We start from the raw sequence: 12,081 nt of genomic DNA, 5'->3' as shown, positions 1-12,081 counted from the left end.
TTCAGAGCCCAGGAAAGTGGTAGCTGCTCCCACAGTCATGTCCCCTTTTTACATTTGTTTCCCTAGCCAGCTGACATTAACAGTCAAGCAAGACCCATCCTCTCCTGCATTTATACAATGGAGGAGATTCACTAAGCATGCCAGCCACTTCCCCAAGCGTCATTCCCAGGACGCTCATTACTCTGAGAAGGCAGCAGATCTGCAATCACCTCCAAGGAAAAATTTCCCTTCTCAGAATAAGGAGTAGCCGCTGCAAAAGTCACAGAGATGAATGTGGGCAGGGTGAGACCTCTCAGTTTATTGTTTCAGAATACTAGTTGTAAACACATATTCCAAGTATTTTCCAATCTGGGCATTCATGATATGTCTGTACAAGAATTCTTTGTTTATTCCACTCAGCAGCTAAAACATTACTTTTTGAAGGCAGATTTGGGGCCAAGATCATGCTCTCATTAAATTCAGGATCAGGTCCTTGGTATATCAATAATAATTCACCCGGAGCATGTGCCAGCTGATGCTTCCTTCAGATGATATTACATGAATTTGTAACATACCTACAGCCACCACAGTTAGTGTAACTAAACAAGTATTTGCAGTCAGAGAAGGTCAGTATTTACTTCAGTGAAAGTATTTCCTATATGAAATATAAAGAAATACAGCAGAGTACTGCAGGGCCTGAGGTAACCATATCTATTTATCTTATATAACACTGGTAATTTTTTAAATGCCATCTTGTGTACTGGGCCAGATTCATCCCTAGTGTAATTCACTTAAACCTAGTGACATGTTTCTATATGATAATAGGTTCCTATTAGGTTGCTGCAAAAGTCTTTTAGTCCTATAGATCTGGAGTTATAATCACAAGAGGATTTGCCATTGTGATGTCTTGAACATCTGCTTTAAAAAAAGGTACAATATTATGGGGACATAGAAATTAAAGAGCAATACTTTTAATGCCAAAACATACAACAGTAAATGAATATTTTAGTCCTTACCACAAGACTGCTGTCCAGAGAAAGTCTTTTCCCGAATTCCCGTCTCTGTCGTTGTTTTTTTCTTTCCATGGCTTTGGTGGTTTGTTTTCCTTGCAATCTACTAGAAGTGTCAGGCTGTTTCCAGTGTCACTGAAAAAATTAAATGCACATTCAATAATCAAGTTAACAGTTTCTGTTGTTCATCATTAACTTTCTAATAATCCAGCAGTTAATGACTTTGTGAATCTAGTAGGCCGTGTTCCAGGAACAAGTTCTCTGTGCCTAAAAGAGCTGATCTGTCCAGAGAGAAATGTGAACTGAACATATTGGGGTGATATTTAAAACCACCACCACAACAACAAAAACCTGAACACCCAGCTGTTGATACTGTCCTTGATTGGCTTTATCAGGGCCCCTGGGTTTGTATAGTCTTTTACTAAAAGAACAGGGAAATGGGTTTGCAGAGCTAGTAAGCTGTCTGAAAAAATAAACAGTTCACGTTGCTCACGCTTCCCAGTAAACCGTGTTTACTGGCATAACTCCCTGTGTTATATTTATGAGGCACAAATATTGAGCCCAATCCTGCAAGGTTCTGGGAGTTGAAAGCCTTGAGTACCTTTCATTGATTTTTAAGGCCAGATAGTACCACTATGATCATCTAGTCTGAACTCCCGCATAATACAGGCCATAGAATTTCATCCTGTGAAATTCTGGTACTTCTGCAGTGGAGGAAATTAGTGGCGTCATTGTTGGCAACATTTTTTATTAATTCTAAGACATAACTTGCATTACATAACATAAAAAATTCAAAGTGTCCAGGATAACAGAAAGTATCTTAAAAGATTCAAACTTCTAAGAGAGGTATATTGTGCATGCAATGGTTTGTCTAGCGTGCTTTGGGAATGTAGGTCAGATTTTTCTCTCAGCTGCACTCGTGTAAATCTGAAATAACGTCTTTGATGTTAATGAGGATATTCTGGATTTATAACAATGTAACTGTGATCGAAATCTGACCCAAATACAGGCAAATAGATATGCACAGGAATGTAGAGCCAAGTATAAGAAACTTCTACTGCAACCAACACTGAGTGCATCTGTAAATGTCGAAGGGCAATGTCTACAGTTCTTACTCTGGGCTAACTTCCAGCAAGGCCAAAGGGAGCTTTCCCTGAACAAAGGCTGGAGGATTTGGTCGAAATCTTTAGTCAAGACCAATTGTAGAAAGAGAATAATAATAATAAAAATGGTTTCAGCAATGCTGCAATCCTCCTAGTTTCACTCAGTGCCAAATCCATTGTATTTAGTGAAAACTCGGACTAAAATAGAGCAGAAGCTGACCCTACATGTTTAAGAACCAGTTTCTAACTCCTTTTACTTATTTTGAATAGTACCTTGAACTACAAGGAGTCCTATGACTTCAGTGGGATTACTATTGTAAGGAGCTATTCAAGGTGACTAAGGGGAATCAGAATCTGTCCTTATAGCAATATAGCCAGTGTAAGGTTTTCCATTCTACCCAACTTCAGACCTGCCTGACCTCACTTATACTGGTTTTGTACTGGTGTGAGATCAAAATTCAGCCAGTTTTCTAACTAATACCTGTAAATTAGTCTGTACAGAGATTATTTGCCATACATGAGCTCGGTGAGAGAATATCTAAATGTGTATGGCAATTAATCAGTGAAGACATCTCAATTATTGCTCCAATCACTTTCTTTTTCCATTTTGTACAGTGCTGGTTACAGTAAACCTCTGCTTGCTTGCATTGCTACCAATTAAAATGTTAAATGTGTTATTCACTTGAGATAACGAGGGAGCACAATGGTGAATTACCACGGTTCACATGAAATACCACAATGGATATTATTAAAGACACAATGGCAACTCAATACAGTGCTGTTCTCCTCTTTATAAAACACCAGACATGAGAAGGAAAAAGGTTAACTTTTGTCATCTTTGCACAGTATCTCTATCCATTCATCATCGTATCAGCCAAGCATAACCTTCCCTAAGGTACATTTCTGTTGACCAATAGCCTCACCTTGGAGTGAGCTAGAGGTAGTCATAGTCTAGAGGCAACCGCTCAAGAGGAAGGACAAGCATTTGATTTGATTATCCTGTCTGCAGATACTTAGCAGAAACCATTCCCAAATCGGTCACACAAATAGTGGATGTAGGACTAGCTATCAATTGTTTATACAGTACCAACACTGGGCTACTATGGACACTTTACACATATATGTGAAGACAAGGCTCCAGAAGATCTTATAGTCTGGATTATCAAGAGTTACAAATCTAGGTCTAGTCCTACCCTTTTCCAACTAGGAAATAATGACACACGGGCTAAAGTTTTCAAAAGTGACTAGTGATTGTGAGTGCCTCAGCTTTTGGGTGTCCAACTCATGACACCTTAAAGAAGCCTGATTTCCAGAACGCAAGTACCCACATTCTGAATATCACTTCCCTTTATTTTGCCTGCAGCTGGGCACCCTTAACCAAGCCACCTACAAGTACTAGTCACTTTTGAAAATCTTGCCCTTGCATCTTAACAAACAAAAATATCCTCATTCAGACAAGTCAAAGGCCAGTTTGGGCCTCAAAACCAGACTCTCTCTTCAAACTAAAGATAAAATCATTGGCTAAAATGCTGAAAAACAAGCTCTTATCTTGGAACAGGTATTTCTGTGCAACATATTTCCTGTCTCAAAGAAAGAGCTTTATCTGGTAGGCTTCTATCTCCTAGTGATCAACCTATAGGCCAGCTAAGAGACCTACAGTAATTCGAACGGGAAGAAATGCACCTCCTGAGAGCCTCCACCTTCTGGGAGAATGCCTGTCTAGCAGGAATAGACCTGAAGTGTTGTACACTCACTAACGGTTTGCCCAAATCACAAGGAATACTGTACCTACATATCAGGATAAAACAATTTTCCAGCCTTCTCTTTTGAGTTTATCATCAGTTGCCTGATGCTCCTGAGGGGATTTCTTCATTGCAGAATTAACTCAGGTGATCAGCACCCAGGTTAGCCTAGGCCAGGTGTGAGCAGCCACATTGCAAAACCATACCCAACTACATGTGTCCTCATGGGTGGGTGTGGTGCAACACCCATGAACGAGCCTGGGTTAACTCAGCAATGAAGCCATACCTTTGGATTTAGGAACTTTCAGGGTAACAACAATCTTCAGTCCAGAGGTATTACACACCTCGAAAATACACTAATTTTATAATGGAAATAATTGTTCAGTACACTGGGAGATGGACCTAATAATCCACAACCAGGAGAACCAGGGTATTGTTATAAACATACAGAAGTTCCATCTGTAATCCACATATGACATTTCCTGGTTCATACAGTCTCCTTCAGAGGGAAAGTTATAGTTTGAGGTATATATATATCATGGCTGCTGGAAAAGTGTAACATTATCATACGAAGATTAACATCCAAGATCTCTTCATACAGTTTAAGAGCACACGGTCAGATTTCAATTGAGCTACGCCAATTTATGCTAACCAAATATTTGGCCCATAATCATATCTTTTGGAAACATGAAACTGATTATATTTGTCTTTTTTAAAAAATGTATATGAACATAGCAATTGTGATAAGTGTCAGATTGACAAGTCTAGAGACTGAAGTCTTCCGGTTTATCCTCAGAAGAGGTACAATTCAAACATTCCCACCCCTCCACATATCTCAGTACTGACAGGGCAAACGTCCCTGGGGCAATAGGATAGTTCAGTCTCCATAGCCCATTCAGTCTTTGGCGTCCTCTGCTAAGATTGTCAACAAGAGTGCTAATTATGGGGATGTTTTTTGTGATCATGAGCCTACTAGAGACTAGAATAAAAATCACCACAAATTATACATTGGTCACATTTTAAAAGTTTCTTCCATCTAGAAAAATTCAGCCAGTTTGAGAGCTATCCTTTATACCTGAAATGGAGAACACAGATGGAATTGGTAATATCTCTGATAATGGGGAGAAGGAGGGGGAAATGTTTTAAGTGCTGTCACTAGTATAGGACACCAAACAGCCATCAGATAGTAGAAACTTTCAGTCAGTGCAGACGTTGACTAGAATTAAACAGGTGACCTAGAGGTGAAAGTATCTCTATCTCATTGTGAATCCCTTGAGTCATTCAATCCCCCTGGAATGGGTTTTCTAACTGAAACTTTATCCTCCAAATTATCATACACACTAGCCTGCTATTGTACAGTAGGGTTGCTTATGAGGACTATGCTGGTGACACTGAGGTTTATGGGTTGGGTTTGCATGTGGTTTCTCTAAGAAAAATGAACACAGAAGCATTTCAAACTTAAATATTATGAAGAATTGCATAAGCCTTTGCAAAATAGACATGAGGAAAAAAGAAAGCATTCGAAATTGTAGAGCTTATTACTACGAATATTCAATATAATGAAGAATATTCATTATACACCAAACAGTGCTGTTATATTTCTAGGCCTGCATCAGCCAAAAAGCTTACATTGATTCTGTGACTGTTTTCTGTCCTTCCAAACACTGTAGACTGGGATCACCACAAACCCCCACCTCTGCAATGAACATGAACATGAACATGTTTTCCATTATGATTAAAAGCAGGTCATTAAAATGGTTTAATTAACACACCATCCTCCCTCCCTCCCATGGTATTCAGCAGGCTGATGTTGAGGATTTAAATGTTGACGAGGAAAAATCATTCTGGAATTCTCTTCTGAGCAGACATATCAGATGGCTGTCTTCAATACAAGTGATTAGGGAAACAGAAAACTGCATTGGCATCTGTGTTTATGCATCATGAAATTAAGCATTTTCTGTTTCACCTACAGTATGCTCCACAGCAACTCTATGAGCACAGATCAGCCAGCTAAAGCTCAATACACCCAGGTATTTGATCAGACTGGTCAGTAGTTTGCTAGCACTAGTGTACACATTGTGCACTCATACCCACTGGATTAGGAGACTATTTAGATAAGCAAGCTGCATTTTTGCAGCGAGAAAGAGGAGAATCTTAGCCTGTGTCATGTGTTAATGTTAGTGAGTTAATTAAATTAGAGAAATTCTAGTGCCAGACACTAAAACACTTAGCTAAGTAGAATGCTATGGGAATTAAAAGGAAGCAAACCACAGCACTACTCCATGCATACTGCCCCTACAGCTATTTTTTTTCTGACTGGCTCTGGAAAGTTACATCAAAACAAAAAATCCAATTTTGAGAAAGTTAGTCAGGAACTACCTACAAAAAAGGATCCTGAGTCCGATCTCCCTTACACCAACCTTCCATCAGCATAACTCGTTTTGCCAGATTCTGACCTGGCTTCCGACCCCTTACTGCTGCTCCCGGGGCATATAGGAGTAATGGTGGGTGTGGAGCAACTCCAAGAGCTGCCTATGAGTTGCTCTGCAGTCTGGATCACCCCCATCTACATTCCTAATCTGTCCCATCAAGTCCCCAGGCTTGTGAGGTGACCATTTTAGAGTTAGAACAGCCCTATGCAGTACCTGCCTTGTAGAAATTATCCCAGCAGCATTGAAGAATTTGGTTCAGGGAGACAGACTCCTACACAATGTATCCCAGAGACAGAATGAAACAAATCTGCACACCTACTGAACTTTCACCCTGTCCGCATCACAATTTTGCCATCTACCTTTAAGTTTTCTTCATACAAGGCATTCGGCTTGTCAAACAAAACATCTAGAATCCCGGCTTACAAGAACACTTCTAGGAGCCAAGCAAGCAAGGGTTGGGGGATAAAAGCAAGTAAACCTACTAATGTGCTCAAAATAATACAAGGAATTTCAATAAACCATAAAATATGGAATATGGCATCAAAGATGAAATATACGAGAAAAGTTTAAAAGATTTGGATCTCAATATCTTATCAGGTTAATTAAATGGATAACTGGACGCATTTAAGGAGAAAAGGGTGGGTTGCAATGACATAAAATGAGAGGCCACACGATTACAATGTTAAAGTGTTAAGGAGAATGGGTTATGTTTATATCATTTCCCTATTCCATAACAACTGCGATTCATCTGATGCCATTTTCTGTTCTTATTCAAATCTTTCCTTGTAAAAATACTCTGAACAGTTAATAGACTTATAACCAATCCAAAGGCTGTAACCTTTCCAGCATTTCATATTTGGATTGTCTGTCCATTTTTATCATGGTTATAAGGGCCATGCTGTAGGGAGAAAGTGAACAGTCAGTAAATTACACCAAAGAATACTGAAAAGGTCAAAGGATTAGACTTTGTTGTTTGCTTTTATGGATTATATGAGGCAGTTAAACTGTGAAACTAAATTATTTGGACAAAGATGATAACAGATAAAAAATAGCAAAGCATGAATGGGTTGTTGAGACAATGACTGATGAGGGTAGTAAGAGGGATATGTTGCCATGTTCTGATCCTCAGAAGACTGATCCTGCAAGATGATGTTGCATAAGCATCCTTAGCTCCTCCACAGAAGTCAAAAGGGATTTGAAGACAGTATTAGAGCTTGTCAGGATTTTTTGATGAAGTATTTTCTCTCCAGAAAATGCCAATTTCTCAAACCTGAAACTTTTCTCAGGAACGCCTGGGTTTAAACATGGGTTTCTGTTGGGAAAGTGTCTCAGGTCCAGGATGGAATTTCTGGTCAAAATTAGAGAGACCCGCCCCATAATATCCAGTATCCTAGTGATTATAGAAACAGGCCTGCAAGTGGCAGACCCAGAGATCAAGTCTCTACTTGGCCTAATTCAAAGGCTTTATCAGAAAGAGACGTCTTTCCTAGGAAAGCCGCTGAAGACAGTGGGTGAAATCCAAATGAACTGTGTAATGTGTTGCAATTCACAGATAAGTGGATGTGAGTAGGTCTGAAAGAGTATGAGTTGGTGAAACTTGTTTCGGCAAAAGGAAGAAGTATACAATAAACTAATCAAGAGTTCTTCATAACCACCAAGTCTGGCTTTTTTCGGCCCAATTCTCATCTCTCTTGCACCAGCATAAATCAGGAGTATGTTTATGAAAGTCAATGAAGTATGAAACCAGTGAAAGATAAGAGTCAGGTCTTGACTCTCCATAGTAAGCAAAATGTGATTGGTCAATGGGCTGTACCAATTAAAATTTTGCAGACTGAATTTAGTGTTTGTGAAAGATACCAAATAGACAATCCTGATGACAGAAGACCTGTGTTTTTCCCTAGAATAGATGTAACACAGGCAGCATCCTCTCTGCCTCCCTCCAATCCTATTCAAGAGAGATCGCCAAAAGGCATTAATTCTCCATGAATCTTCAATGTTTCCTAGCTCTGCTGTGGCAGCCAACAAAAATAATAGCTAGTGTTTGTTACAGTGTTTGCTTTGCAATCTGAACACATGGTCTCAGTCTAGTTCCTGATGGTCCTATAACAATTTTAGGTCACTATCACCCAGACATAAATATCTCATTGCCAAATCTCTGAGCAATTCAGTCTTCTGACAAATTTTATCTTTACCCCAATTTGGCAAAAATTGGCCATTTTAAAGGCACAGTTTTTGCCCACTTCTTGCTAGAGGCACAAAAAAAATTATGTTGCTATGCACATTTTTTATGACAAAAATTTACTGAATCCAAGCAAGGTTTTGCTAGATGAAGTGCCATCTTCATGACCTGTAAGATCACAACTTGATTTGGTTTTATCCATAGCAGAGCCCAGGAGAGTGAATGATTATTTACTGATGAATTCTAACTCATGGACATGAGAAATTATAACTCAGTCTTAATTTATTCATAGTTTTTGAACATCTGATTTCATTCTATGAAACATGCTAGGATGTTATAAAACGTTATGTGGCCTAAAGGAAAATTTTCAAGATAAAAGTCATGTATTGAAAAAATCTTTTCCTCTGTTAACTAATAATACTTTAAGGGACAAACCTCACATTGCCTGCTTAGACAAAGTAACAATCTGCTGACTTCAATGACAAATTTTCCTGAGTAAGGACAGCACAATTTGTTTCTAAATTACTCTAACAATTCTATGGCCACGGAGGATGTCAGGGTCACCTGCATTTTGTACAGCTGCTACTTTATCATTTTGACCCTCACAATAGACTAGACTGGAACTTTACAGTAAATGGCCTCAGGAAGTTGTTCCACCCACGGAGCATGCTGTGATAGGTTCGGTCACAGAGACCCCCTTGGGACTGTCACCTGATGTGCTGAGACTACCTCTGAGCCCATTTTCTCTGCCAGTTTGGGCCTCCAGAACCCTGCCTTGTTGAGCCAGACATGCCAGTCTGCTCCAACACAGACCCAGGGTCTCAACCGCGTGCCCCAAAGCTGCAGAATTAACTGAAAACAGCTTAAGAAGTGCTCCTGTCTTCAGCATCCAGACACCCAGCTCCCAGCTCCAAACCCCAAATAATTCCATTTTAATCTGTATAAAGCTTATACAGGGTAAACTCATAAATTGTCCGCCCTCTATAATATCGATAGAGAGATATGCACAGGCATTTTCTCCCCCAAGGTATTAATTACTTACTCTGGGTTAATTTATAAGCAAAAGTGATTTTATTAAGAATAAAAAGTAGGATTTAAGTGGGTCCACCTAATAACAGACAAAACAAAGTAAGTTACCAAGCAAAATAAAACAAAACATGCAAGTCTAAGCCTAATACATTAAGAAACTGATTACAGATAAAATCTCACCCTCAGAGATGTGCTTCTTTCACAGACTGGACTCCTTCCTAGTCTGGGCACAATCCTTGCCCCGGTACAGTTCTTGTTAGCTCCAGCTCAGGTGGTAACTAGGGGATTTCTCATGACTGCAGTCTCCTTTGTTCTGTTCCACCCCTTTATATAACTTTGACACAAGGCGGGAATCTTTTGTCTCTCTGGGTCCCCACCGCTCCTTCTAAATGGAAAAGTACCAGGCTTAAGATGAATTCCAGTACCAGGTGACATGGTCACATGTCCTGTGAGACCCCCCAAGCCTTCATTCTTTCTGGTTTGACTCACAGGAAGGCTTGCAAGTAAACAGAACCATTTACAACCAATTGTCCTAGTTAATGGGAGCCATCAAGATTCCAAACCACCATTAATGGCCCACACTTTGCATAATTACAATAGGACCTCCGAGTTATATTTCATATTTCTAGTTTCAGATACAAGAATGATACATTTATACAAATAGGATGACCACATTCAGTAGATTATAAACTTTGTAATGATACCTTACAAGAGACCTTTTGCATGAAGCATATTCCAGTTACATTACATTCACACTCATTAGCATATTTTCATAAAATCATATGGAGTGCAACGTCACACACGCATCTAACAAACGGTGATTCTGAGTCTTAATCCGCGGACTCTGAGGAAGATGTTAGCTGCTTCGCCCCTTTTTGTGGAGAAGCTTATTCTTCACTGTGTACCTGGCCAGCAAGTAAGAAGAGGCAGAACAAGGGCTTCTCCCTCCTCCTGCCCACTTCCCACCTACTTGCTCACAGTGCAGAGGGTTGAGTGAATAGCCCCTATTGAAACCCCATAGCTAAAGTCACAAATTGAGCAGGGCTGAGAAGAGGAGAAAGGTCTGGGTAATCTCATCCAGTGGCACCAAAGAAAGAACGCAGCTTCTCCAGCTTCAAAGGACAAGCCCCTACCACTTGTGGGCTGCTACACCCTATGGCCCATAACACACAGTTGACCAGTTCTCATTCCAAACCCTAGACGGCACTAGACACTTTATTACAGGCCAGATTCAGCCATCCTTACTCACATTTCATAGTAATTTACTCCACAAGTACCTTCATTCATTTCAGTGGGACCACTTGAGGAGTAAATTATCACTCAGTTGCTCCATTCTCCCTTGTTTCCAAGATGTGCTGTCATAGCCAACAGTGGCAGCCACAGGGGGTCAGCTGTGACTCCTTGATTCCTGACTATTTGGCCCTGGAAGAAGTTAGAGCAGAAGAGATCTAATCTTGCTTTTGCCGAGCTTACATCACCAAGGGATCAGTTGTAGTAGAACCTGTGTCCACCACCCACACCTCTGACACTCATTGGTGGTAGGAAGATAGCTAGCTAACATAGGAGGCAGCTAGGTGATTTTCTCCAACTGTACACCAGCAGGGATCCCCCCTAAACAGGAAAAATTCTCCAGGGGCATTCTTCTGCTGCTTTAAAAATGTACTTTGTGCTTCTTATGCAGTGTAAATTGAATTTAGTTGTCCGGAAATCTGGCCCAGTGTGAACAAGAGTGGCACAACCTGTTTCCTCCTTATTAAAAATGAAAAAATGTTAAAAATTGATGAATGTGATTTTGGAGACATGTTGAACAGAGTTGTTTGTATCAATTTTTGTAATATATGCTTAGATGATAGAATGACAGGGACAATCAATGAAAATAGGGGGAAATTCTTTTTACATTCATCCAACTTCAATTTAGCTTATGGTCAAGAAAACTGCAGTGAAGAAATAAAGGGGCAGATTGTGTCTTGGATTATGCACCTACAGACAGGTGAGGGAAGGGGGCCAGGAAGAACACCCCACTCCCTCACAGGAGTAAATGTGGCCATTCACCTGCATTGTCCCTCCCCAGAGCAGCTGGGGCAGGACTGGGCAGGGAGGGGTAAGGAGCTAACTCTACCCACTTATTCAGTGGCCCAAAGCATAAAGCTGATCAAATGCAGGTTGGGAAAGGTAGTAATTTACTGCTGGCATCACTACCAACCCAGATTAAGCAGGGGAAGACTTGTATCTCAGGTGTCTCTTTGAGTCACATTTTCTCTTGGACCTATTTTTAGGAAGATGCCTGTTTTAGTCTATGCTTAAAGTCTGTGCCCTAAGTTTTGCAACAAACTCAACATCACCACAACCAAAAAATGTTTTTGCATAAACACACACAAAATAACAGGAAAAAATAACACTATCTTAGGAGTAAATGCAGGAAGTTTAGAAAACGGAGTTGTTCATCTTTGTGGTTCAGGAGAGGATGGGATAATCTTGTGATGGAAAAGTTCACAAATGATCTGAGATGGGGATTTTCTCTCTATATTGTAGTCTTACAAGTCTAGATATCATTTCTATAATATGAAAAAGATAAGAAAAGAAACAGACATCTGGAATAGAAAGAAG

The 12,081-nt window shown here is 40.0% G+C and overlaps 1 protein-coding gene across 9 annotated transcripts in view; it reads right to left on the bottom strand.

Annotated features, from left to right (window-relative positions):
- Positions 1-12,081, bottom strand: part of NCKAP5 (NCK associated protein 5) — a 580,968-nt gene that overhangs the window by 511,547 nt on the left and 57,340 nt on the right. For 8 of the 9 annotated variants that reach the window (XM_039495322.1, XM_039495320.1, XM_039495324.1 and 5 more), the window contains one exon: positions 996-1,124. In XM_039495322.1, the coding sequence (XP_039351256.1) occupies positions 996-1,064 (69 nt within the window). In that variant the 5' untranslated portion in view covers positions 1,065-1,124. Of the gene's footprint in view, positions 1-995; positions 1,125-9,654; positions 9,697-12,081 lie in introns of those variants that run through there. The other variant, XM_039495323.1, reaches the window with a different exon arrangement.

This window comes from Mauremys reevesii, linkage group 11 (assembly GCF_016161935.1).
Source record: "Mauremys reevesii isolate NIE-2019 linkage group 11, ASM1616193v1, whole genome shotgun sequence".
NCBI classification, from domain to species: Eukaryota; Metazoa; Chordata; order Testudines; family Geoemydidae; genus Mauremys; species Mauremys reevesii.
Note: the sequence above shows the minus strand (reverse complement) of the source record. Positions and strands in the feature narration are given on the sequence as shown.